Source organism: Calonectris borealis, chromosome 33 (genome assembly GCF_964195595.1).
Source record: "Calonectris borealis chromosome 33, bCalBor7.hap1.2, whole genome shotgun sequence".
NCBI classification, from domain to species: Eukaryota; Metazoa; Chordata; class Aves; order Procellariiformes; family Procellariidae; genus Calonectris; species Calonectris borealis.
The window spans coordinates 229,469-256,457 of NC_134344.1; the positions used below are offsets into that span (position 1 = coordinate 229,469).

General features: G+C 67.8%; 1 protein-coding gene across 1 annotated transcript; it reads right to left on the reverse strand.

Annotated features, from left to right (window-relative positions):
• Window positions 1-1,895: 1,895 nt before the first annotated feature.
• On the reverse strand, window positions 1,896-26,989 carry COL11A2 (collagen type XI alpha 2 chain). Its single transcript, XM_075134566.1, has 67 exons — window positions 26,860-26,989; window positions 20,741-20,902; window positions 20,438-20,648; window positions 20,207-20,369; window positions 19,958-20,092; window positions 19,628-19,717; window positions 18,569-18,685; window positions 18,298-18,375; window positions 17,594-17,653; window positions 17,432-17,473; window positions 17,255-17,317; window positions 17,043-17,117; window positions 16,846-16,932; window positions 16,569-16,625; window positions 16,332-16,385; window positions 16,162-16,215; window positions 16,028-16,081; window positions 15,556-15,609; window positions 15,056-15,109; window positions 14,910-14,954; window positions 14,672-14,725; window positions 14,552-14,596; window positions 14,298-14,351; window positions 14,140-14,184; window positions 13,976-14,029; window positions 13,646-13,690; window positions 13,432-13,485; window positions 13,245-13,289; window positions 13,066-13,119; window positions 12,866-12,973; window positions 12,704-12,757; window positions 12,562-12,615; window positions 12,386-12,430; window positions 12,146-12,199; window positions 11,966-12,010; window positions 11,628-11,681; window positions 11,496-11,549; window positions 11,224-11,277; window positions 11,025-11,132; window positions 10,821-10,910; window positions 10,675-10,728; window positions 10,465-10,572; window positions 10,226-10,333; window positions 10,094-10,147; window positions 9,947-10,000; window positions 9,675-9,782; window positions 9,256-9,309; window positions 9,110-9,163; window positions 8,971-9,024; window positions 8,735-8,788; window positions 8,544-8,651; window positions 8,377-8,430; window positions 8,201-8,254; window positions 7,862-7,915; window positions 7,712-7,765; window positions 7,486-7,593; window positions 7,205-7,258; window positions 7,052-7,105; window positions 6,731-6,838; window positions 6,469-6,522; window positions 6,245-6,280; window positions 6,108-6,161; window positions 5,610-5,895; window positions 5,409-5,521; window positions 5,206-5,274; window positions 4,549-4,782; window positions 1,896-4,108 (listed from the first exon to the last, which is right to left on the reverse strand). The coding sequence occupies exons 1-67, from the start codon at window positions 26,987-26,989 to the stop codon at window positions 3,962-3,964; spliced, it is 5,298 nt and encodes a 1,765-aa protein (XP_074990667.1). The 3' UTR covers window positions 1,896-3,961.

Consider the following 26,989-nt stretch of genomic DNA (forward strand, 5'->3'; position numbering starts at 1 on the left):
TCTTCCTTATATCTAGTCTGAATCTACTCTCTTTGAGTTTAAAACCATTACCCTTTGTCCCATCGATACAAGATGAGCAATGTGCCGACGCTCCCTCTGCGCCTCCTCCATTCGCGAGGCAAAGAGTCACTGCCCTGCCCCAAACAGCCCTGCCTTTGTCCCCGCGTCCTCTCGCACAGCCTCGGCACGGCCTCCAGCAGCGGCTACGACCATCGCACTCCGCCAACCCAGCCACCGGCCCTCAAGCCCTGCCTGCCCGGCGCTCGCCTGCACAAAGAGCACTTTCACTGTGGCCAGCTCCTGCCCTGGCGGGTTTCACAGCTGCGCAAACGGTCGTTCCACCCTAAAAGCATGCTTGGGGGGCACATTTTTACCACAGAAGCCCGGCTGCTGCACACAGGCGCGGCACCAGCGGCTCCCCCGCCTCGCCCTCAGGGGAAAGGGGCTGCCGCGGCTGGGCGCACGACTCGTCCCACCTCGGCCGGCACCGCCCTCGCTGCGCCGGGAGCCCCGAGCGCCGCTGCCCGCCGAGCAGAGAGAGCGGCACAGGCGGCGGCTGGGACCGGCCCGGCGCCCCCAAGCGACCGTTACGGCCATGGCCCCTCCCGCTGCTGCCGCTTCCCGCCTTTCCCCCCCTCACGCCGCTGCCGCTTCCCGCCCTTTCCGCACCTCGCGCCGCTGCCGCTTCCCGCCCTTTTCTCCCCTCGCGCCGCTGCCGCTTCCCGCCCTTTCCGCACCTCGCGCCGCTGCCGCCCTTTTCTCCCCCTCGCGCCGCTGCCGCTTCCCGCCCTTTTCTCCCCTCCGCCGCTGCCGCTTCCCGCCCTTTTCTCTCCTCGCGCCTCTGCCGCTTCCCGCCCTTTTCTCCCCTCCGCCGCTGCCGCTTCCCGCCTTTGCCCCCCTCCCGCCGCTGCCGCTTCCCGCCCTTTTCTCCCCCTCACATTGCTGCCGCTTCCCGCCCTTTTCTCCCCTCGCGCCTCTGCCGCTTCCCGCCCTTTTCTCCCCTCGCATTGCTGCCGCTTCCCGCCCTTTCCCACCCCTCACGCCGCTGCTGCTTCCTGCCCTTTGCCCCTCCTCACACCACTGCAGCTTCCCGCCCTTTTCCCCCCTCGCGCCGCTGCCGCTTCCCACCCTTTTCCCCCCTCGCGCCGCTGCCGCTTCCCACCCTTTTCTCCCCTCATGCCTCTGCCACTTTTCACCCTTTTCTCCCCTCACACCACTGCAGCTTCCCGCCCTTTTCTCCCCTCACACCACTGCAGCTTCCCGCCCTTTTCTCCCCTCGCGCCGCTGCCGCTTCCCGCCCGTTTCTCCCCTCATGCCTCTGCCATTCTCACCCTTTTCTCACCTTGCGCTGCTGCCACTTCCCGCCCTTCAGCCGCCTCCCACCCCAGATTCAGCCCAGCAACAGGTGACGGTAGAGGCTCCCCGCCAGCGGTTTGGCCATGCCGCTGAAGGCGGAAAAGTTAAGGGCAGAGGCAGGCGTCGAAATTGTGTGAGGGGGTAGTGGGTCTGTGAGGAGAAGCAGGAAGTACCAGGAGGTCTGACGGGGCAAGGACGGGGTGTGCATTGGGGGGTGGTATGGCGAAACAGCCGGGGATGGGGGCAGGGGGAGTGGAGGGTTTGTGGGTCGCTGGCGGGTTGGTGACGGTGACCAGTGGGTTTGGGCATGGTGGGAGTAGGGTCTCTGAGGGTAAACCGGAGCAGGGAGAAGGACATGGGGGTTTGGGAGGGACGCAGGGTGCGGCAGGTGGGATAGGCGCTATGGTAGCCAGCCACGACCCAGCACGGGTAGATCCGCAGGCAAGAGCTGAGACGAACAAGAGGTGCCAGCGTGAGGAGGGGGAAAAGTAGAGCACAAGAGGGTTGTGGGTGTCTTTCTCTGGGAAGAACCAGGTTTCCAGCTATCCCATGGGGCTGCTGGAAACTTGCTCGGTATTAAAGCTGCATTCAGTCACAGCAGTGTTTGTCAACTGGAGAAAACACCCCAATCACTTTAGCAAACCCAAACCAGAAGGTTGCTCACCCTCCAGAGGATTTGCACCACCTTGTCCCCCCCTTCCCCTTGAGTGTAGGGTTACCTGGTCCACCATGGAGGGATCCCCCCGGATCCCATCCCCATGCACGGAAAACACCAGCAGGCTCCCTCTCAGACAGCTCCTACTTGAGCTGAAATCCCCCCAGAGCTGCAGTTTCAGGGGACCGAGAGTCTCCTGTGTTTTCCCAAAGCTCTTTTTTTTTTTTTTTTTTTTGTCGTCGTGGCTTTTCCTTTTAGTTTGCAAGACTTCTGTTAGGAGCCGTTGAGAAGCATTTTGTGGCCTGGATGTTCTGCAGCCCATTCTGGACCGATACAGGTGCGTTTACTAATGGTGGATTTATGTGCATGTGTATTTATTCCCCGCTTTCTCCCCAGGATGGGAACTCATATCTGTACTGAGGAATTTTGTGATGGAGGAAATCACGTAGGTAAGCTAGGGGAAAGTGAGAGAAAGGAAACAAAAAAAAATAACCGACCCCCAAAAAGCAGCAAAATTATAGATGATATATTACAATACAACTTAAAAAATTACTTACAAAACATTATACAGGCTGCCGGCTCAGCACCAGGGGGCACACCTCTGCTTTTTAAGAAAACTAAAAAGCAAAGGCTGGTGCCCCTTTAAACTTCTTTTTATCAGACGGCAGCAAGAAAATAATTTTTCACTTTTTTTTTTATTTTTTCCTCCCCTCCCTCCTCCCCCAAGCACTGGGCTGGGTTAATCTCCATGCAGAAATTCACTTCTTGGGGTTTTTTGGGAAATCCAAAATTAACGCCGCAGGGATCAGTACTGACGGTTGTATCCGCTCCTTTAAATAACATAATTAATTTAAAAAATAAAAAACACAGTAAAAACACAACGTCCTTCTTCCTCACTTCCTTCCACGGGCTAGGGATAGGCTTTGTCGGAGGCTTTTTAAATACGCCCATTGTAAGAGGAGTGATTTGCAATGACTGGAGGTAGGACTGAGGACAGGGACTGGAACCCCTTTGAGCTAACGGGTGCAGCGGGGAAGAGAAGTAGCACTCTGATGGGACAGGGAAGCTTTTTTCAAATTAATTAGCCTTGATTAGCAGAGTAGCGAAGTCAAGCGGCCGCTCCACCTGTATGAGTCAGGCTGGGCCAGACTACGGAGCCCAGGTAGGTCGGTGCGTTGTCGGAGGTGGACAGAGACCGTCGCTGTGGGGTTGCGCACAAAGGAGGTAGCGCTCCTGGGGACAGATGCGTCCCTGGGTCCGTTCCCTCATGACCGCGAGAGACGAGGGTTGCGGCGGTGCAAATCCACGCGGGGAGAGAGGTACGAGAGCTCTCTTGGTGCTAATCCCAAACACGTGCTAGCGCTGCTTGACCAGCCTACCAGCGTCGTCCCAGGCTTGCTCACCACGTTAGGCTTTAAAACCCTCCGGCTCTCCAGGGAGAGAGCAAACCCTAGTACTGTTCTCTCTGCTTGGCGGGTGCGCTCCTCGAGGGGTTCCCCCTGGGGCAGTGGGGTCGGGGGGCGGAGCATGGAAAATAAGCCCTGGGAATGCTGGGAAAGAGCACTGGGATTCAGAGGGAGATACTGGGAGGAAGGGAGCACTGCTGGGCGCCAAGGGAGGTAGCCAGTGGATCCGTTAAAAATTTTCCTCTCTGTCTCTCTACATATTAAAATATAGATTTATTCTAAGCGTTAAAGTCTCTTTGGCATCTCTCCAGACCCTGGCCCCCGTGGGGGTCGCAGCGGCGGCGTGTCGGTCTCGGTGCCTGTGGGCAGGGCTGGCACCTCTGCTCCTCGCAGCAGCGGGTGGGTGAGGTGATGCGAGGGGGAGGCCGGGTCCTGCTGCTTCGCCGCTCGGAGGCGGTGGGGGGGATGCGAGGAGGCAAGGTTTGCCCCACTGGAGGCCAGGGTGTGGCAGGGAGGGTGACGGTTGTTGGGGGGCGGTTTGGTCCTAGCCGAGGAAACAGACTGGGCCCACCTCGAACCCGAACCTCTGGCCGGGCTCACCGAAGTCCATGACGCGCACGTCCAGCAGCGGGAGCTGCTCCAGGCGGGGCGTGCTCACCTCTAGCACCGTCCGGCTGGAGCCCTTTCGTGCCTGCAGGGGAGGGGAAGCAGGCGGACAGGTCAGGGGTTGGGGGGCACCGGGAGCATCAGCCTGGGACAGGTTCACACAGAGCGACCCTTCTCTTTATCCGGCACCCCCTGCCGCTCCGGCATTACCCAGGCTTAACCCTGGAGTGTCTTTGTCCAGCCACCGCTTCTCCCTGGACCCTGGCGTTTCGTTGGATCGTCCCTCTCCGGGCCACCCTACTCATGGCATCCCCAAGGGAAAGATCCTGCCTTCTCTCAGTTCTTCCATCCCTCCATCTTGGTGCCTTCTAGTGCTTCCTCTCTCCCCGCTACCCGTTTGTGCCTTCACCCGTCCCTTTTTCTTCAACTTTCTCTCCCCGTGACTGCTCCAGCCCCATGTATCTTGCTTCCACTTACGTCCCTCTCCCCACCACCTACCCCTGCCCACTCCCCTGCCGCGCTCGCCGCACAGCCGTCCATCACAGCTTTGATGTAGGGGCTGGTGTCGTAGCTGAGCTCCTCCTCGTTGGCAGCCAGGAAGCGGAGGGCACGCTGGTGGTCCCCGGAGGTGGTGCTGTGCCAGGCCACCGAGCGGTGACAGTGGTAGGTGAAGTTCTGGCGGGCAGAGACGCTGAGGAGCCGTAGGAAGGTCAACTGCACCACGCCGAGGGGCTGGCTCTCCGAGTCCGTGTAGGAGAACTGTGGGAGCAGGAGACGAGTTAACGCGGGCCGACAGCCAGAAGCATGCAAAAAGTGAGGCTGGAGGGGGTCTGCTGGGATCTAGACCCCCCTGGAGGGGGTGGCTGGGGAAGGGGAGATGGTCAGAAGGGCTGACGGGTTCAAGTTTGGGTGGGGGACGTTTCTCTTTCTCCTTAGAAACAGAGGAAAAGAGGCATCCAGCTGCCCCCGAGACAGCACCAAGGGACACACTGAGGGCGTTACAGGAGAGGGCAACGAGGGTGCAAGTCGGAGTGCAGGCAGGGCGCCTGGGCAAGGCAGGGGGGGCGTGCCAGGGGCTCCCATGGGAGGGCGCGTGGGAGCGACCCACGGGCAGGTGTTCTCAGACCACATCCTTCCTGGAAGAGGAGGGAGACCACCCCTGTGAGTCGGCAGCATCCTTACCCTGCTGCCCTCCTGGAACTGACTGAACCACTGCTGGGACACCTCCTTCTCCCACGCCGACATCTTCACCTGGAAGAGGAAGAACCATGAGCGAAGCGGGGAGCACCCCATGCCGCCCTCTTCTCGCGGCCGATCCCCACCACCCTGCCTCCCGAGGCTGCGCTGGGACCCTGCATGCCGAGTTTCCCCCCGACTCCTCTCACCTCCTGTATGTCCTTGCTGGGAAAGACACAGGTCTCCCCGCCTGCTGTGAAGTTGCAGTAAACCTTGAAAGAATCTCGGGCGCAGCCCTGGTTGGGGTCAATCCAGTACTCGCCTGCGCAGGGAGGAGAGGGGTCAGCACGTGGGGCGGTGTTGCTGCGCTAACCGCCGTCCTTCCCCGGCCCGACACTGGCGCGGCTCACCATCAGGCAGGCCCGGGTGGCTGAGCTGCAGGTCCTGGCAGGTGCGGGCAGGGTTGTCCCGGGTGCCCATTGGGCGCCGCAGCCCCTCGATCTCCTGCTTGAGGGAGTTGAGGGAGCCGAAGATCTCCTCCATGCCGTCGGCGTAGTCGCGAGCCGCCTGGTCGGCAGCCGCTCTCTCTCCGTCCTCACCCTCCTCCTCATCCACCAACTTGCTGGCATCAATGGAGCGCTTGCTCTTCTTGGGCAGCTGGATTGGCAGGGGCTGGATCACCTCCCCGGGGGGGCCCTGTGGCAGGCACAGCATTGTCAGCGCCCGAGCACAGGGGGCATGCGAAGCCCCCGCTCCCCAGGGCCCCAAACCGCCCTGTGCTCAGGCTTTGAGATAGGAGACATCCCTCTGCATCCATTCTCGGGTGTCATTGCACCTACCGAGGAGCTGTTCCTACATCCCCCGCCCCGTGTCATCCCTTCCCTGGCGCCAACGCTTGAGCCACTCACCGGGTGTCCGGGGGGTCCCGGGGGTCCACGTTCACCTTTGGGTCCTGCTTGGCCCTAGAGAAAGAGACATTCACAGACGTCAGCCTTGGGCAGGGCTGAAGGTGGTGGCAGGGCGGGGGCACCGGCTTGGCGCTTACCATGGCTCCCTTGGCACCTTTGGGACCTGCTGGACCCTGCAAAGCAAGACCAGGTCTGTCAGTGACCGGGGCTGGCACGGTGGGGTGGGGGGACAGCAGCTCCCCCCCCCCAAACACAGGGAGGGAAACGGGGAGCCCAGGCATAAGGACGAGAGAGGGGGAGCGAGCAGCGGAGCTTGGAGAGGGAGGGGCGTGGGACCAGCAGCACATGGGGGGGCACTCACGGGAAGTCCAGGTGGGCCAGCGGGGCCGATGGGTCCAGTAGCACCAGGGATCCCCTGCATGATAGGAGGAGAGCAGAAACCGGTGTGAGGAAACCGGGACAGCCCCATTCCTACCTCCCCCAGCAGGGCTCCCCACTCCCAGAGCCCCCCAAGTTGTCCACTGCCCCCCACTTTTATGGTCCCTACCTGCATGGATCCCCCCCAACCACAACATCATCCTCATTCTCCCCAGGCTCCCCCATTCCCCAGGCCCCACACTCACAGTTTCTCCTTTCTGCCCCGTGGAGCCCTGGGGGCCGGGGAGACCTCGGTCTCCCTTCTCCCCCTGCTCCCCTGGGGGTCCGATCAGGCCGATGAGACCAGGGTGGCCCTGGGGAGACACAAGCGGAGATCAGCACGGGGCCGCGAAGGGGGACCTGGTGGGCGCCCAGCGGGGGACAGCACTTGGGGGACCCATAGGAACCAGCCCACCAAGTGCCGGCTGCCCAGTGGGGTTTAGGGTCTTGGCCCCCAAGCGTGGGGCACGCCCCACACCGGGGTGCCGTGGACCCAGAGCACGGGTCGCTCGCTGCATCTCACTCACCTTCTCTCCTTTGGCACCGGTGTCACCTTTGAGGCCGGGGAGACCCGGGGGACCCTGCAGAGGTACACAGGCAGGCACGTGAGGTGTGGGGAGCATAAAGTGGGGGACCCCCCCTTGGGAAGCCATGGTGGGGGTGAGGGGGGCCACACTCACCACTGGTCCTGGTGGCCCAGCCTGGCCCGTGGTGCCCGGTTTGCCTTGTTCTCCCTGCGGAGGCGAGAGGACAAGGTGAGTCCCACCGGTCCAGAGTCGGTGCCGCCGGTGGCAGCGCACACCCCGGGCAGCTCCTCGTGAACCATGGGCACGGTGACATGTCCCAGTCCCCTCCCGGGGTGACGGTCAGCCCCTCGCCCCTCCTCTGCCCTGTGCCAGCGGACCCTGCTGTGCTTTCACTGCGGGCACGGGATCCCTGTCGCCGGGATGTTGGCACCTACCACCGAGCCGGGCAGACCTCTGAGGCCGTCGGGGCCCTGCTTCCCAGCGAGGCCCTGGGGACCCACGGGACCCGTCTTGCCAGGAGCACCCACTGCGCCCGGTTCTCCCTGTGGGGACAGAGGAGCCGGGTGAGGCAGGTCCCGTACGCGGGCGCACGGAGCTCGGCAGCGCCGCTGGGGTCTCCCCACCGCTGGGGGGGGGGGGGTGTGTCACCGAATCGCTCACCTTCGCGCCTTTCTCGCCCTGACGCCCCTCGGGGCCGGGAGAACCAGCTGGGCCCTGCGGGGAGGAGAAACAGGGCGGTGAGGAACAGGGACGTCCAGGCGGGTGGCACGGGATGTGTCACAGCCAGAGCCGGGCTCACCCGGCGCTTACCCTCTTCCCCAGGGGACCGGGAGGACCGTTCTCGCCTGTCGGACCCGGCGAGCCCTAAGGAAGGAGAAGGGAAAGGAGTCGAGCGAGCTGCCCTTGTCCCAGAAACGGGATGGAGAAGGCAGGGAGGAGGATCCCGTGCCACGTGAAGAGCACCCAAAGGGATGGGAGGATCCCAGGACCAGGGGGACCAGATCCGATGGCCGCAGAAGGGAGGACAGGCTGGGCTCCCCACTCCCCGACGTTCCTGAAGCAGTGGGGTCGATCCAGTCCCAAACCTTCCAGGGGGGATCTGGTCGAGACATCCCCTGCCCAGAGCACGTACCGGAACGGGGCACTCACCGGCTCCCCGGGCTCGCCGTCCTCCCCACGCTCGCCCTTGGCACCATCCTGGCCCTGTCGGGAAGGGAAAACGTGGAGTCAAGGTCCCGCGCAACCCCCCAAATCCCAACCCCATTCCCGGAGAAGCCCCCTCCAATGGTGGGAGAAGCCCGGAGGGGGTGGAACACGGCACTCACCCTGGGACCCATTTCACCTGGGGGTCCGGGATCGCCTGGAAAGCCAACGGGACCCTGGAACAGAGAGAGCTGCCAGCCTGAGGGGACCCCGGACCTCCCCCCCAGGGGGTCCCGGAGCAAACCCACCCTGCTCCCTCCCCGTGCCCCGGCGGGGACCCGGCACTCACGGGGTTGCCCTTGGGCCCGTCGTCGCCGGGGGGCCCTTTCCCTCCAGGCGGCCCGGCAGCACCGGCAGCTCCGGCTTCTCCCTTCTCCCCTCGCTCTCCTCGCGGGCCCTGCGGTGCAAGATGGGGTCAGCAGCCGGCAGGGACAGCCGGGGGACGGGGACAAATGTGGGGGTGTCCCTGCTGTCACTCACCTTGACTCCTGGCTCCCCTTGGATTCCCGGGGCCCCCGATTCACCGGGGTCCCCCTGAAATGGGAACAGAGAGAAGTCAACAACCCCCCCACCCGGTGCCACCCCGTCCCCCCTCTGGGACCAAGCCCTCCCCTTGCCCCATGGACCCGCTGCGGCCCCACGGCCTCGCCCCACCTCTGCACCCCGTTAGCGCGGCTCCCCCCTCGGGGAACGAACCCCGGTGCCCAGGGACATACCTTCTCACCAGGAGGTCCCAGGTTCCCAACACCTCCAGGGGGTCCCTGGGGTCCCTGCGGAGGGGTGGGGGGAGAGCAGAAGCCGGTCACCCCAGCACCCCACACGGGGAAGGACAGGGGGAAAAGTGGGGTCACTTACGTCCGCTCCAGAGGGTCCAGCTGGGCCACGGGGGCCTGGGGGGCCGGGCGGGCCCTGGGGGTGGGGGAGAAAGCAGAGGGTGAGGGTGCTCCTGGGGTACCCCCACCCAGAGCGACACGGGGGCGGGAGGGGACGAGGTCACTTACCATGGGGCCCACGTCACCCGTTTCACCCTTCTCACCGGCCGGACCCGGCAAACCCTGGGACGAGAGCGAGCGTTAACAAGGTGGGGGCACAGCGGGTGCTGGGGGGGGGGGCAGATGTGGGGCACTGGGTGGTGGGGGGGCAAACAGCGACGAATATGTAACTGGGGGGGGCGGCTGGGCACATCTGGATACAACAGGCAAGAGGTGCAGCTGGGGCACAGCTGGATTGGGGGGGGGGCACAGTGGGGTGGGGGCAGCAGGGGATGCTCCCCAGCTGGGTACCCAAACCCCCAGCCCCTCCTGGGTGTTCCCCACCCCCCCCATTTTGGGGACAGGCAGGACGGGTGCAGTGGCACTGCCCTGGAGCGAGGGGGTGGCCGTGGGGTGTTGGGGGGGGGAGGGGGGGGATACCTGCTCACCTGGAGCCCGATGGGGCCGGGGGGGCCGTTGAAGCCCCGCGTCCCCTCGTCGCCCTTGGCCCCGAAGTGTCCCTGGGGACCTCTGGCACCCGGTTCCCCGTCGGCACCCTGCAAGGCGGGAGGAGGGTCGGCCGCCGCTCGCCCCCGGAGGACGGGGGCGTCTCCTCGCCGAGACCGTCCCCTCCTTGCCGTGACCCCAGGGGTGGCACAGGACCCCCCCATCCCGCATCGTGCCCCCAACCGTGGCGTTGTCCTGCCTCTGGGATACTCACGGCGGCTCCGGGCTGCCCGACCGACCCGATGGGCCCGGGGGGACCAGGAGGACCCTGCAAGGGAGGGAAGGGGTCAGTGAGGCTGGGACAGCCCTGGGGGACAGCGGGGACGAGGTCTGGAGGGGGGGGGACACGGGTCACACTCACGTGCTCGCCCTTGTTGCCTTTGCTGCCCTTCTGTCCCGGCTCGCCCACCTCGCCCTGGGTGGGGGAGAAGGAGGGCGCTCAGCCCCAGCGCGTCGGGGGGCACGGGGACACGGGGGCAGGGTAGGACCTCACCTTGTCACCGTCCTCCCCAGGGCCGCCGGGGGGGCCGGCTGGACCAGGCAAACCCACGGGACCCTGAACGCCGTCCCGGCCAGCGGGACCCATGGGGCCCTTCTCACCCTAGAGGGATGGGAAAAGGGGCGTTGCGGGGGGTGGGGGGGTGAGGGGTGCAGGCGCCCACCCCCTTGCACCCCTCCCGGACCCGCCGTCTCTCCCTGCGGGATGCGAGCGGGATGTCCCTGAGGACTCACGGGAACTCCTTTCTCTCCGGCGGGGCCCGGTGGTCCCTGTGGTCCCGGTCGTCCTGGGGGGCCAACGGGACCACCTTGCCCCGGGCCACCTCTCTCCCCAGGGGAGCCCTGGGGGAAGATGGAGGGGGGGGGGAGGGCGTCAGCCCGAGGGGAGCCATGGGGCCGCGGGGAACGGGGCACCAAGGCTCATGGTGGGGGGGACACACTCACTGCGGGTCCTGGGGGTCCTGCTGGTCCCTCGTTGCCTTTCAGCCCTGGGCCGCCCTGTGAGATGAAGGGGGGGTCAGTGCGATGCTGCTGGGGGGGGTGGGCTGGAGGGGAGGGTCCCGGCTGAGCCGAGGAAGGGATTTACTCACCGGGGTGCCGGGCAGACCCCGCTCACCGGGGAAACCCCGTAAGCCGGCGGGACCGTCCTTCCCGGGGGAGCCAGTGGGGCCGGGGTCTCCCTAGGGCGAGAGGGGGTGAGATGGGGGGGGGGCTCCATGCCCCGGTACCCCATCCCACTCCCCAGGGACCCTCACCATGCCCGCAGCACCTTCCCACCCCTCCCACCATCTCACCTTGGTGCCCTCCTTGCCGGATGGTCCCGGTAGCCCTTGTTCTCCTGGGGGGCCGGGGGGGCCCGGGTGGCCTCTCTCCCCCATGGGGCCAGACTCGCCAGCGGCTCCCTGGCACACGGAGGGGGGGGGAGCAAGAGTCAGTGCAGCCCCGGGGGAATTGGGGACCCCCCCCAACCCACCCACACGAGGCCGAGCTCACCTGAGGTCCCACTACCCCTGGGGGGCCGGGGGGGCCGGTCTTGCCTTGGAAGCCCTGGAGGAGAGAGGAGAAGGCGGGGGGGGGTCAGCACCAGGAGTAACTTGTGAGTAAGGCAAGAGTAGCCTGGGAGTAGCAAGGTGTCCCTGAGGAAGGATGGGGGGGCGGCGAGGAGGGGGCTGGGGGGGGTTGGGGACAAGTGGCGGGGACAGGAGAGCGGCTGGAGGGGCAGCATGGGTGTCAGCACGGTGGGGAGGACACACAGGCAGACTTACGACTTCTCCTCGCTGCCCGGGGTGCCCGGGGAGCCCGTCCTTGCCGGGGGGGCCCTGCGGGGAGAGGAGCAGCGGGTGAGCGGCGCTGGGGGCACCTCACGTGTGTGTGTGGGGGGGGACCCCGCTACTTACGGGGGGTCCTTTGGGTCCTGGGAAGCCGTTGGGTCCCTGCGGTCCTGGCAGACCCTAGAGGGGAGAAGAGCAGGGTAGTTGGGGACGGTGCTAATTAACACAGAGCTCGTTAGCGGAGCATCACCAAACCCCCCCCCCCGGCCCCGGCGCAAGGGTTGCACTGAGACGGAGCTGCGTGCGCCGGAGGGGGGGTGAGCTGGGGGTCTGGGTGACGGCGGGCACTGGGTGGGTGCCAGAGCCCGGCATAGGCGCGATGGGTGGCTGGTGGGGATGGCACCAGGGTGCTCGTGCAAGCTGGGACCCCCCCACCCCAAATCCAGGCTGGGACGCCCACTTACCCGTTCACCTGGGGGGCCGTGGGGGCCGTCGCTGCCAGACGTGCCCTGGGGGGGGGCGAGGAAGGTTTTGGGTGCCCAGCGGGTGACCGGCTACGGCACACGTCGGTGCCGGAGCTGCCACACGCGTGTGCGATTGCACACGCACGAGGGTCGGGGGGTGCCCACCCCCCCAAGCCTGACCTTCGCCCCTGACTTTCCGGTGGCTCCTCGTGGTCCCCGCTGGCCCCTGGGACCCTGCGGGAGGAGGAGGAGGGGGGGTGATGGATGGTCCATCACCCCCTACCTGCGGAGCCCCCCACCCCACAGATTGGGGGCTGTTGGGCCCCCCATTTCCAATCTGGCTGGGTAGGGCACCCCAGGAAAGGGGTGTGGGGAGACCACAGCTCCCCCCCCCCCCAATTAACCCTGCCCCATACTCACCGTGGGGCCGCGCTCGCCCCTGGGCCCCGATTTGCCGGACAGACCCTATAAGAGAAAACGCTTCAGAGACACATGGAGGGGGGGACAGGGCAGGGACCCCCCCCCCTGGTGCTTGTGTCCCCTCTCTGCTTCGCAGCTGGTCCCCGAGGGGGGACACGAGCCGGGGGGTCACTCACCCGCGCGCCCTTCTCGCCGTTGCTGCCCGGGAATCCGGGGAAACCCTGCGATCCCTGGGGATGGAGAGGAATTGGGGTGAGCGGTGCTGAGGCGGGGGAGGGGGGTGGGCACGTGGGGCAGCCCCACGGCCGCCACGCTCACCTTGGGACCCTGACGTCCCGGGTAGCCGGGCAGGCCTGGCACTCCCAGCTTCCCCTGTGGGAGAGAGACGTGATGGGGGGGTGTCACGGGGTGCCCGCGGGGGTCTTCGCACCCCGCCGCCCCCCCCCACCCGGCCATGTCCGCATCCCCTCGCCGTGTCACCTTCTCTCCGACCAGCCCGATGGGACCGGGGTCACCGGTGGGTCCCGTCCGCCCCTTGGGACCTTCGGGTCCGTCCTCACCCCGGGAGCCGGGCACGCCGACTTCGCCCTACGGGAGATGCCGGGAGGGAGGCATCAGGGTGGTCCAGCCGGGGCAGCAGCCCTGGGGGGACATCAGGGACCCCCCCCCCCAGCACCTACCCGGTCTCCTTTCACGCCCATGTCCCCCTTGAAGCCGGGGAAGCCTTCCTCGCCCTGCGGGAGAGGATGAGGATGGAGGTGCTGGCGTTGAGGCGCAGGGGACGGCGACGCAGCCCGGTTGCCGGCCGGGGACCACCGCACCGCCGGCGGGGTGGGGGGGCACGGGGACAGACACCCACCTTCTCGCCCTTGTGTCCTTTCAGCCCCCGGATGCCGTCCACTCCCTAGGGAGAGAGGAGCGGGGTGACCCACGGCGCGAGGAGGCGTCACGGCTCCCGATTCCTCCCGTTTTTCCCCCAAAAAAGTGCATTTGGCCGATACATGCTGCCCCCCCCTGCCCCCCCCCCCCAAAAATCCGGCACTGACCTTCACACCGCGTGGGCCTGGGTAGCCGATGGGTCCCTGGGGACCCGAGGGGCCCTGCGGAGGGAGGGGGAGGTTTGCACCGTGCGCCAGGGGACGTTCAGGGGGGCCACCATGGGACCCCCCCCGCAGACGTGGGGCCGGGGCTGCTCGTTGCCCCCCCGGGGGGGGGCAAAAGAGGGGCAGAGCCCTGGGAGGGGGCCGCGCGGTGCTTTACCTGGTTGCCCTTGGTGCCGGGGGGTCCCTCCTTCCCAGGGTGACCCTGGGGACAGAAGAGGGGACGACGGGGACGAGGAGAGACCTTGAGGCGGGGCACGTGGCTCCATCCGCATCCCCCCCCCCCCCAGCCTGCGTCTCCCCCCTGACAGACCCACAACCAGCCCCCTCGGTGGCTCCGTCCCAGCCTGGGGGGACACGGGGACAGCGGGGGACATGGGGACAGCGGGGTCAGCCGGGGCCGGCGCGTGACCGGAGCATCCTTCGGATGCTGGATGCGTCCCTGGGTGGGGGGGGGACAGTGCCCGGGGGCGATGGGGGGGGTACTCACGGGGGGTCCGTCGGAGCCGGGCATGCCGGGCAAGCCGGGTTTCCCTTGGGGACCCTGCAGAGAGAGGAGTCGGGGTGAGCGCCGGCAGCGAGGGAGGGGAGCAGCCTCGTGTGTCCCCCCCAATTCCCCCGTGCACCCCCCAAGATTTGGGACCTGGCACCCACCTTCTCTCCAGGAGGTCCCGTGGCACCTTGTGGTCCTGGGAGACCCTAAAACACAGAGATGGGGGGGGGGGTGTTACCTCCTTGTGTCCCCCCGCTTGCTCCAGGGGGAGGGAGGCTGGGGGGGGGGTCCAGCTCCTGGCCGAAATGGGGGTGCTCACCTGGGTTCCGGGGGTCCCCTGTTGACCGGGGGGTCCGGGCTCTCCTTGCGGCCCCTGTGGCGGTCAGAGATGGTGGGTCAGTGGTCGAGGACCCCACTAGGGACACGCCAATGTCTCCAGTGGGGCATCGTGTGTCCCCAGTGGGGGTGTCACGGGGGGGGTTGGGCACCCCACGGAGAGACAGCAGTGGGGGGACACTGCTGCGGGGAAGCTCGCAGCACCCCGGGGGGACGGACTGGCCGCCCCCCACTCACCAGGTTCCCCTTGGGACCGACGGGACCGTCCATGCCGCGCACGCCCTGCGGAGGAGATGGGTGCTGAGCGGGTGCGGGGGGGACAGCGGGTTTGGGAGGGGGTCTTACCACCGCACTTACCGGGGGGCCGGGGATTCCCGGGGGGCCTTTGGGGCCGAGCAGACCTCTGGGTCCCTGCGAGGGTAGACGGGGCGTTAAGGGGGTACCCGGGGTGGGCGTCTTTGCTCCCAAAGGTGGTGGGAGTGTGACGTGTGTCCCCCCACCCCACCCCAGGATCACGGTGCCATCCCCGCCGTGGCACCCGCTTCGTCCCCCGCCTCGACCTGCGCGAGACCCTCGTGGGCGCAAGACCCCGTACCGCTTCTCCGGGGAGTCCTCGGGGTCCCACCTCTCCGTCGTCACCCTGCGGAGGGACGAGGGGGGCGGTCAGCGGGGATGGCAGGGGGGGGTCCAGGCTGTCCCACCCCGGTGGTCCCAGCACCCAGCTCATCCGGAGCCACTCACCCTCTCGCCATCCTCGCCGGGGGGTCCCGGCATGCCCTGCGAGCCGGTTTCACCCTACGGGGCAAAAACCCAGGTCAGCCGGCGGGTACCGGTGCCAAGGGGTGCGAAAAAGGGGGGGGGGTTCAGCACGGCGGGGGGGTGGGGGGCGCGGGTGGCAGCAGGTAAAGGGGGCGTTGAGCGACGGCGGGGCGGCGTGAATGCGCTCAGTGTGCGCGGGCAGCCGGCCGTGAATGGGGGCTCTGTGCCGGCCGGAGGGGTGGGAAGGCGGCTGGCGGCGGCAGCGGTGACGGCGGGCGCTGGTGTTTGCTCAGGCCGCGGTTTACGGGTGCAGCCGGTGGAGGGGTCCCGAGGAAGAAGGAGCCGGGGCGGGGGGGGGGGGGGGGTTGTGGGTACCCCCAAGCCAGGCATGCCCAGGGGTGGAGGCAGGGTGAAGGCAGCGGGGTGCGTAGGCAGGAGCGGGGGGCTCCGGGGGTGCCGTCCCCCCGGCCGCGGTGACTCACCCGGTGGCCTTTGTCACCCGGCAGCCCCGGCAGCCCATCGAAGCCACGGTCACCCTGGGTGGGGAGGGGGGACGACACAGAGATGTCACCAAGGTGCCACCAAGGACACCCCTCGGAGCAAGGGGGACCTCTGGGATCAGCTGGGATCCGGGATCAGCCGGGGACCTGGATCAGCCCCACAGAGGGACCCCCGGAGCGGCAGGGGGTCCGGCGCTGCCCCCCACCCCATCACTCCCCACCCCAAGGAATCGGCTTGTTCAATCCCGGATCCGCACTCCGATCCCAGCTCTGATCCCACAGGATTCCCGCATCCCCGCCTGCCGTGGGGCCGCCAGCTGCCGGCCCGGTGTGGGGGGTCCCCAGCAGAGCTCTCCTGGGTGGGCACCCAAGGGTGCTCCAGGTCCCGGTGACCGGGTGGGGGGGGATCCGAGGGGATACCCCAACGCTGGCTCGGGAGCATCCCGGCCGTTACCTTAACGCCGGGATCACCGGGCATCCCCCGTGCGCCGTCAGCCCCCGGTCGGCCCTGCCGGACACAGAGGGGGTGAGGGGGGGTCTGTGGACACCTCCCCCCCATCCCTTCCCCTCCCAGCCCCCCCAACTCACCCTCCGGCCAGGCTTTCCCGGGGGTCCGGTCAGGCCCTGAGGACCTCGGGGACCCTGCAGAGAGGGAGGGCAGAGTGTTAACGAGGTCCCGGATAACGAGGTGCATAAGGTGGCGTGGGGGGGGGGAGGTCATCGGGGTCCGCTCGCCCCCCCCCATCCTTGGGGCTCACCTGGGGGCCGAAGTCTCCGGACTCCCCCTTCATGCCGGTGCTGCCAGGCTGCCCCTGCGAGCGAGAATGTGGGGGGCAATCATGGGGGTTCCCCCCCACAGACACCCCCAAACCCCCCCATCCCACAGCCTTCATCCCCTCCCCAACCCCACACTGAGGGGGGGGGCACCAGCCCCCCCCCCCACTCCCCCCTCACCGCCGCCACCCCCCAAACTCCACCAAGACGCCGATACCCACCATGGGTCCGGGGCGGCCGGTGTACCCCATGGGTCCGGGGGGGCCCCGCAGGGCCAGCTGGGGGGGGACAAGCAGAGAGGGGGGGTTATTCCTCAGCGGGGGGGGTACGGGGGCAAAACCAGGTCACCGGGTGCAGGATGCGACCCCCGGGCACCCCTGGGTCCAGCACCCACGGGGTGCGAGCAGCTTTGGGGACCCCATCGGAGGGTGCTGGGGGGGGTGTCTCATGGGGGATATCCCCCCCCCAAAATGCTGACACCCCCCCCCCCAGACTCACCCGGGCTTGCTGCAGGATGGCCTGAGCCTGCGCCTCCTGCGCCGCCACCGCCGGACCCTTGTCGCCGCCGCCGCTCCCGAAGCGGAACTGGGACAGGCAGATGGGGGGATGGGGATGGGTGCCCCCCCCCGCCCCCAAAACTGGGGGGGGGGGGGGTCACCCCATCACTCCTCGCCCAGCTCCCCCGCCCCACTCACCGGCAGCATCATGGAGGTGCCGGGGGGTCCGGGGGTCCCGTCGGAGCCGGGGAGGCCAGCACGGCCGGGGGGGCCCTGTTAGGGACAGGCAGGGGGGGGTCAGTGGCACGAGGGGGGGGTCAATGGCACAAGGGGGGGGTCAATGGCACAAGGGCGGGGGGTCAACACCACGATGGAGGTTTTTGGAGGGGCCCCCCCAAGCCCGTACTCACCCTCTCGCCGGGCTCTCCCGGGGCTCCCGGGGGTCCCTGCGTCCCCGGTGGTCCCGAAATGCCCTGGGAGGGGGAGGGAGCAGAGACATGGGGTGATGGTGGCACCGGGGGGGGGGGTGACAACGGGGTGCTACCCCTCACCCCCCATATACCATCACCCAAGGCGGGGGGTCTTACCGCAGGTCCCTCGGGACCGGGGGGACCCTCCACCAACATGCCCTGTGGGAGGAGAGGCGGGGGGGCGTTAGTGGGGGGCAGCATCCGACCCCGGGGTGCTGTCACCGGCCGGGGGGGCACTGCAAATTGAGGCGGGGGGGACACACACACACACAGACGTACCGGTTCGAGGACGGCGGGCTCGCCCTTCTCGCCCTTGTAGCCCCTGACGCCGCGCACAGCCTGGGGGTGGCAGACATGTAACCCCCCCAAGAGGGACCCGTCAGTGCAGGGCACCCCGGGGACCCCGTGTCCCCCCCCCATCCCACAGCCATGGGGGTCTCCGGCCCCCCGGCCCGGACATCCCCGTTAACGCAGCCTTAATCAGGGCTGAGCTTAAGGGATGGGGTTAAAACCCCCCCAAAACACACCCCAGCCCCCCCAAGGGTGGGTCAGGAAGGGGGAGGGGGGATTTAGGAACTGGGGGGGGGGGATGGACCCCTCAGTTCAAATCCCAGCCCCCCTCCCCCGCCCTGAGATGGCAGCGTGGGGGGGGGGTGGGAATTACCTCGTCCCGCAGCGGTAATTAACACCAGCGCCGCCGTTAATTGGGGGGAGCAGACGGGGCGAAGCACACGGGGCAGCAAAGGGGGAGGGGGGCGGGTGATGATGTCACGCGCGGCCCAAGTGACATCACACCCTAGGCAAGGGTGAGGACAAGCGGCGGGGACGGCGGCAAATGGGGGGGGGGGGGGACACGCACACACGGGGCCGTGCAGAGCCAACACGGGGAAGGGGACGAGACGGACGTGGAGACGGGACGGACGGACGGACGGACACGGAGACGAGCCGGGACGGACACTCAGGACCCCCCCACCCCCACTTACGCCCAGCTCCTCGGGGTGGTCCGTATAGACGTACTCATACGCCCGGCCGGGACCCCCATCCTCCTCCTCCTCCTCCTCCTGCCGCCCCGACGGCGGGGTGATGGGCACCCCGAGGAGAGACGGCGTTAACAGGCGCATGGCGGGGGGGGGGGGCAAACCCCCCCCCATCTCGCCCACCCGGTTCCCCATTGCACCCCCCCACCCCGTCCCACGGCGCGCAGGGGACCCCGGGGTCCGGGGGTGGTGGGTGTCCCCCCCACCCGGGTGTTACCTGCGCCGGCCCCGTCTCCTCCCAGGAGGCACCGTCGGGGTCCCGGGGGGGTCCCGGGGCGTAATCCGGGTACACGGTGGCCCCCCAGGGCTCCTCCGTGGGGGGCAGCCCCCCATCCTGGGTGGGGGAGGGTGGGGAGAGGTCATGGGAGAGCGGGCGAGAGGGACGGACAGACGGACAAGCGAAGCGATGGATGATGGAGACACACAGCCGGGGGGGGGGGGGGGGGGGGTCGAGGGGGTTAGTAAGTGGCTCCCCAAAAACTCACCCGGATCGTTTTGGGGGACAAAGCGATGGCGGGGGAGGGGAGCCGGACACCAGTGGGGTGTGAAATTCGGGGGGGCGGGCGAGAGAAATAAAGGCGGGGAGCGACTCGCTGGAAAGGGGGTCCCCCCCCCAATCTTTCCAGCACTCCCCCCGCTTTAGTTGCATCGCCGGGACGTCGCCGAACGGCCCCGTGGGGGGACGGACGGACGGACGGACGGACTCGGGATCCCGGCCCGGGATCGTTCTCTACCTGCTGGTAGCTGTTGCCTTGGCTCCTGGCCCCGTTCCTGGGGGGGGGGCTCAGCCCCATCTTGCTGTTTTCGGGGGGACCCCCATTCCCGGGATGATTCCCGAGGGCTTTCCCCTTCCCGAGGGATTTCCCGTAGGTGGGTGCCGTGTTCATCATCCGCTGTTTTTTCGGGGTGCCGGCCCTGGGGGGGCCCTTGGGGTTGGGGGGGTTCTAACTCCCAGCGCGGCGAGGAAGAGGACGGTGGCAGCGATGAAGAGGCGGCAGCAGCGACACACAGACACAAACCCACCCGGGGGGGGGGAATTGGGGGGGGGGGGGGAGACAAAACACAAAGCGTGAGGTCCCCGGGGACGGCACGAGCGCGGCGGGGGGGGGGGACCCCAGGTCCCCCCCTGGGTGCAGCATCCCCATGCACCCACCCCCCCCCCCATTCCCCATTGCCTTCCATGCTCCTGCCTGGGGTGGGGGTGGGGGGCTGCGACACAACTGGGACGGACAGACGGACGGACGGACGGACAGACGGGAACCCTGCCCGCCGTTACCTTTTCGGGGACCCCCCCCGGGGGGGGCCCGTCCTCGCTATTAGTGTAGTAGTAGGGGTACTCGTAGTACTCCACAGCCTCCTCGGAGTACTTGGGGGGGGGGACATGACGATGGGGGAGGGGCGAGAAGAAGCAAACGTCACCGAAACACAGCCATTATGGGGGGGGACGACACGTCCCCCCCCCCCCCGCCGACCCCATCCCTGTTGCGGGGGGTAAACCCACCCTGGAGCAACCCCCCCCTCCCCCCAAGGGAGAAGGGGATCCCTCCCCACCATCGGTGCCCGCCACCCCCTCCCCATCCCACGCCCCCCCCCCTCCCCCCCCCACCTCCTGCTGCTGCCGGGGGGGTTCCTGCGCCTGGGGGCCGCCGTCCGCCGCGGCGGCGCAGCCGGGGCCGTAGTGCTCGCAGTAATCGAACGCCGCTTGCGGGTCAGCGACGATGAGCAGCTGCTGGATGTCACCCTGCGGGGACACACGGCGGGGGGGGTGGAGGGTCAGATGGGGTGACACCCCCCCACACACCCCCCCCAAGACCCCAACCCGCTGCCACCACCACCCCCCCCCCTGCCCCCGCACCTGGAAAACCTCCTCGTCGAGGATGCGGGTGCCGAAAACGGTGATGCCGCGGGTGTCGAGGAGGGGCCGGGGGCTGCGGGGAAGGGGTCGCGTCTCCCGCTGCCGACAATCCACCAGCAGCGTCACCGACCGCCGGCTGACGCTCAGGGCCACCCGGTGCCACCTACGGAGAGACGGGGAGGTGGGTACGGGACCGTCGGCGTCGGAGGATGCCGACTGACGGGTACCCACTTGCCGTCGGCCAAATCGATGCCCCGGAAAAGGGGATAATCCTCGGGGGCCGGGCGGCCGTGTTGGTCCTCGTAGAGGAAGACGGGCGAGCGGCCGAGCTCCACGCCCAGCTGCTGGACGCCGTCCTGGTTGTAGATGGAGAGGAGGAACGCCTGGACGCCGGGTTTGGTTTTCACCAAGGCCATGATGGAGAAATCCTCCGGGAATTTACCTGGGTGGCGGGGGGGGGGGGGAGGGGGAAGGTGTGGGCGAGAGGTGGTTGGATCCCTGGTTGCCCCCCCATCACCGGTTTCACCCGCTTACCGGCAAAGAGCTGCCGGGTGGGCGCGCTGAGCTGCGCCTGGCGCGTTATCCGGTAGGCGACGTCGGAGCCGGCGCCGCGTTGGGAGCAGAAACCCGGCACCTTCTTGACGCCTTCGGGCAGGGAGTGGAGCTGGAGGACCTTGAGCACGTCCACGGGCTCTCCTGGGGATGGGAGGGGACGCGGTAGGGTGCGGGGTCCCCTTGGTGGACCCAGCACCGCCGGCACTGGGAGCGGTGCTGCGGGTTGGGTGCTGTTGGGTGCTGCGGGGCGCTGCAAGGTGCCATAGGGTACCATAGGGTGCCGTGGGATGCTATGGGGTGCTGTGGGATGCCCCGGGCACTGCAGGGTGCCATAGGGTGCCGTGGGATGCTATGGGGTGCAACAGGGTGCCATGGGGCACTGTGGGCTGCCCCAGGCACCTCAAGGTGCCATAGGGTGCCATAGGGTGCCGTGGGATTCTATGGGGTGCCAGAGGGTACTGTGGGATGCCCTGGGCACTGCAGGGTGCTGCAGGGTGCCATAGGGTGCCTTGGGATGTTATGGGATGCAACAGGGTGCCATGGGGCACCATGGGATGCCCTGGGCACTGCAAGGTGCCATAGGGTGCTATGGGATGCCCTGGGCACTGCAGGGTGCCATAGGGTGCCATGGGATGCTATGGGGTGCAACAGGGTGCCATGGGGCACCCTGGGATGCCCTGGGCACTGCAGGGTGCCATAGGATGCCATGGGATGCTATGGGGTGCCACAGGGTGCCATGGGGCACTGTGGGCTGCCCCAGGCACTGCAAGGTGCCATAGGGTGCCATAGGGTGCCGTGGGATGCTATGGGGTGCCAGAGGGTACTGTGGGATGCCCTGAGCACTGCAGGGTGCTATAGGGTGCCATAGGGTGCCGTGGGATGCTATGGGGTGCAACAGGGTGCCATGGGGCACTGTGGGCTGCCCCAGGCACCTCAAGGTGCCACAGGGTGCCATAGGGTGCCGTGGCGTGCTATGGGGTGCTATGGGATGCCCTGGGCACTGCAGGGTGCCATAGGGTGCCATGGGATGCTATGGGGTGCCACAGGGTGCCATGGGACACCGTGGGATGCCCTGGGCACCTCAAGGTGCCATAGGGTGCCATAGGGTGCCATGGGGCACTGTGGGCTGCCCCAGGCACTACTGGGTGCCATGGGATGCCATGGGGTGCCTTGGGGTGTCCCAAGCACTGCAAGGTGCCATAGGGTGCTATGGGATGCCCTGGGCACTGCAGGGTACCGTAGGGTGCCGTGGGTGCCACAGGGGGCTGTGGGGTGCTGCGGGCTGTCCTGGATACTGCAGGGTGCCATGGGATGCCAGGGTGCTGTGGGGCACCGTGGGCTGCCCCAGGTACTGCGGGGTGCCATAGGGTACCCTGAGATGCCATGGGGTGCTATAGGGTGCCATAGGGTGCTGTGGGGTACCATGAGCTGCCCCAGGCACTGCAGGGTGCCGTGCGGTGCCATGGGGCACCATGTGCTGCCCTGAGCACTATTGGGTGCCGTGGGGTGCCATGGGGTGCCCCAGGCATTGCAGGGTGCCATGGGGTGCCATGGGGTGTCCTGAGCACTATTGGGTGCCATGGGGTGCCCCGGGCTGCCCCAGGCACTGCAGGGTGCCATGGGGTGCCATACGGTGCCATGGGGCACGATGGGCTGCCCCGGGCACTGCCAAGTGCCATGGGGTGCCATGGGATGCCCCAGGCACTTGCAGGGTGCCATGGGGTGCCGTGGGGTGCTGTGAGGTGCCATGGGCTGCCCCGGGCACTGCCAGGTGCCGTGGGGTGCCATGGGGTGCCCCAGGCACTTGCAGGGTGCCATGGGGTGCCGTGGGGTGCCATGGGGTGCCCCAGGCACTTGCAAGGTGCCATGGGGTGCTGTGGGGTGCCATGGGCTGCCCTGGGCACTGCCAGGTGCCGTGGGGTGCCATGGGGTGCCCCAGGCACTTGCAGGGTGCCATGGGGTGCCGTGGGGTGCCATGGGGCACGATGGGCTGCCCCGGGCACTGCCAGGTGCCGTGGGGTGCCATGGGGTGCCCCAGGCACTTGCAGGGTGCCGTGGGGTGCCGTGGGGTGCCATGGGGCACGATGGGCTGCCCCGGGCACTGCCAGGTGCCGTGGGGCACCGCGGGGCACCGCAGCCGTGCCCGTCCCGCCCCGTCCCACCAGTATCCGAATTCCGATCTCCCTCCCGGGACGCCCATGAAGGGCGGCTTTGTTCGGCTGCCACCGGGACGGCGGCCGGTGGGGGGGCGGCTCTCACCGGCACCAGTGTCCCCCCCCCCGCCCCCGCCATCTCCGGACCCCCAAACTGTCCCCCCCATCCCCGCCCTGGCCCGGCCGGCCCAGCTTCCCCATCGCAGCCCCAGCATCTGCAGAACCCATCAGGGGCAGCAGCCAAGCACCGGGGCCGGGGGGAGGACGGACGGACAGACGGACGCGGTGGGTGCCGCCATGCCGGTGCCGCCCGGTGAAGCCAACCAGGATGACCCCGGCGACCTCCGGTGCTTCCTCCCCCCCTCCCAAAACCCTCATCCCCGCTGGGGTGCGTGGCGATGGGGACCACGCCACGTCCATCCGACCGTCCGTCCGTCCGTCCGCCTCCCATCCCCCTCCGCCTCCCCCCAGCCAGCCCCGGCCTGCGTTTCTCATCAGCCCCATCACCGTGGCACGGGGCTCGTCCCCCCCCCCCCCGCCCCCCATCCTGGCCGGGATGGTTGGGCCGTACTGGGGCACTGCGGCGGGGAAGCTCGCAGCGCCATGTTACCCCCCCCCCCCCCAAAAAAAAAAAAAACAACCCACCCGGCGCCCCCCAGTTCTGCGGCCTGGCCTCGAGGGATGCTCAGGGCGGGAAAGGGGGGAGCCGCCGACGCCGGGTCCCCTCCTCTTCCTCGCCGCCCGCGGTGCTGGCCCCCTCCCAGCCCGGCCGGCACAGAGGCACCTTTCTTCTGCCGGCGACGCCGGGCGAGAGGAAAAGCCATTACGGGCGCATAGCTCAACTCCCGGGGGGCTGGGGGGGGGGTGGAGAGGGGCCCCCCCTTCTCCCCTCCCGCGTATCCCCGTGTCCCCCGTACGGTGGCAGCGGGGCCATCGTCCCCAGTCACCTGCCGCGGCCCCCCGGGGTTTGGGGGGGGCTGCCTGTTCTGCCTGAGGATGGGGGTGCTGGCACCCCGGGGTTGGGTGCTGCCGCCTTCTGGGGGGGGGGTCTCGGACTCCTGGGTGCTCCCTGGACACCTGGGTCCTCTCCCGAGGCCACACCCCCCCCCCCCATGTCCTCCTCAAATTTTTGGGTCCTTCCCTGAGACTCCCCGAACTCCTGGGTTATCCCCGGAGACCCCCCCTGAGTGCTCCCCAAATTCCTGGGTCCTCCCCAGAGACCCTTGGGTGCTCCTGAGCTCCCAGGTCCTCACCCCGAGACCCCCGGCTCCTCCCCGGACTCCTGGGTCCTCCCTGAGGACCCTTGGGTGCTCCCCAAAGACCCCTGGGTCCTCTCCTGAGACCCCCAGGTGCTCCCCAGACCCTCGGGTGCTCCCCAAATTTCTGGGTCCTCCCCAGAGACCCCCTCGGGTGCTCCCCAAATTTCTGGGTCCTCCTTCGGCTCTTGGATCCTCCCTAGAGACCCCCCTCACCCCCCATTCCCTCCCCAAGGTCCTGGGTCCTCCCTGGGTGCTCCCCCGAGACCCCTGGGTGCTCCCCCGAGCCCCCCAGACTCCTGGGTGTCCCCCCCCCCAGCCCCCCAGGCAGGCGATTTGGGGGGGGGAGGTGGTGTCAGGGGGCTCGGCCGTGGGGCGCAGGGGATCGAGGGGTGCGGGGGGGAGGGGGGGAGAGGGAAATGGGGGGCAGGGGAAGGTGTTGGGGTGGGGGGGGGGCAGCAACCGGCAGCCGCCTCCGACTGATCCCGGCCCAAGGAATTTCCAGCGGCTGCTGCCAGGCCGGGAGCGAGTGGAAAAAGAGCCGGAGTCTGGCCGGGAGCGCGGCACCGGCTGGCAAAGCCATCGGCGGGGGGGACAAGGGGGGGGACAAGGGGGTCCCTTGGGAGGGGGGGGGGGACATGGGGGTCCCCCTGCTGCGGCGCGGTGGTGGTGGTGGGATGGACGGAGGGACGGACGGGGTCCCCGTCACCCCGGGGGGGGGGGTCCTGGGTGGGGGGAGCGAGGGGACACCCCCCCCCCCCCCCCCGGGACCCCGCGGCCCCTCGGGGACGGCTGGCACCGCTGTCATTGTCATTGTGTGTGTTCCCCCCCCCCCCGGGGCTATAAATAGCCCTGGGGCCGCCCGCGGTGGCCACGGGGCTAAAAATAGCCCGGGTGGGACCGTGGCGGCTGGGGTGTGCCGGGACCATCCCAGTACGGCCCAGTACACCCAGTTACGGTGGCCCAGCAGCTGCCAGTGCTGCATCCCCCCAGTCTCAATTCCAGTTCTGTCAGGTCTCCCAGTCGCAGCCCCCGGTAGCAGTCCCGGGGTATCTCCCAGTATCTCCCAGTTACAGCCTCCACACAGTACCCAGTTCCAGCGTCCCCACTGCTCCCTCACCAGTTCCCAGCAAATACCAGTTACAGTACCCACACAGTTTCCTTCTCCCAGTTGCCCCAGTTATCGCTTCCCTGTGTCTCCCGGTTACAGTCCTACAATACCTCCCAGTATCTCCCAGTATCTCCCACTTAAAACCTCCACACAGTTCCCGGTTCCCATCTCCCAGGACCTTCCAGTTCTCCCAGTTACAGCTCCCACATATCGTCCCTGCTGTGCCTCCCAGTTACCACCACTGGGATCCCCCAGTGCTCCCAGTATCGGCTCTGCGGTGCCTCCCAGTCAGAACCCGGCAGCATCCCCCCTGGTGCTCCGGTGCTGCATCTCTCCAGTCCCTCCCAGTGCTCCCAGTACTGGCTCCCAGTTAGAGCCCAGCAGCATCCCCTGGCACTCTGCACTGCATCTCCCCAGTCCACTCAGTGCTCCCAGTACCAGCTCCCAGTCCCAGCTCCCAGCAGCATCCCTGGGCACTCTGAGCCACATCTCCCCAGTTCCCCCAAGTGCTCCCAGTGCCAGCTCCCAGTACCAGCTTCTGGCAGCATTCCTGGGGCGCTCTAAGCTGCATCTTCCCAGTTCCCCCAGTGCTCCCAGTAATAGCTCCCAGTACCAGCTCCCAGTCAGCTCCCAGCAGCATCCCGAGGTGCTCTGAGCCACACCCTCAGTGTGCCCAGTGCTCCCAGTACCAGCTCCCAATACCAGCTCCCAGCAGCATCCCCCAGTGCTCTGAGCCACAACTCCCCAGTCCCCCCAGTACTCCCAGTAATAGCTCCCAGTACCAGCTCCCGGCAGCACCCCCAGGTGCTCCAAGCCGCATCTTCCTAGTCCCTCCAGTGCTCCCAGTACCAGCTCCCAGTCAGCATCCAACAACATCCCAAGACACTCTGCTGCATCTCCCCAGTCTCCCCAGTATCAGCTCCCAGTTAGCGCCCGGCAGCATCCCCGGGCGCTCCTCCCCAGTCCCCCCAGTGCTCCCAGTAACAGCTCCCAGCAGCATCCCGGAGTGCTCCAAGCCTCATCCCCCCAGTCTTCCCAATGTTCCCAGTACGAACTCCCAGCAGCATCCCGGGTGCTCCGAGCTTCATCCCACCAGTCCCCCCAGTGCTCCCAGTAACAGCTCCCAGCAGCATCCCGGGGTGCTCCAAGCCTCATCCCCCCAGTCCCCCCAGTGCTCCCAGTAACAGCTCCCAGCAGCATCCCGGGGTGCTCCAAGCCGCTCCTCCCCAGTCCCACCAGTGCTCCCAGTAACAGCTACCAGTACGAGCTCCCAGCAGCATCCAGGGGCGCTCCGAGCCTCATCCCCCCAGTGCTCCCAGTACGAGCTCCCAGCAGCATCCCGGGGCGCTCCAAACTGCTCCTCCCCAGTCCCCCCAGTGCTCCCAGTCAGCTCCCAGCAGTATTCCAGGGCGCTCCGAGCCGCTCCTCCCCAGTCCCCCCAGTGCTCCCAGTAACAGCTCCCAGTCAGCTCCCAGCAGCATCCCAGGGCGCTCCGAGCCGCTCCTTCCCAGTCCCCCCAGTGCTCCCAGTAACAGCTACCAGTACGAGCTCCCAGCAGCATCCCGGGGCGCTCCGAACCGCTCCTCCCCAGTCCCCCCAGTGCTCCCAGTAACAGCTCCCAGCAGCATCCCGGGGCGCTCCGAGCCGCTCCTCCCCAGTCCCACCAGTGCTCCCAGTAACAGCTACCAGTACGAGCTCCCAGCAGCAT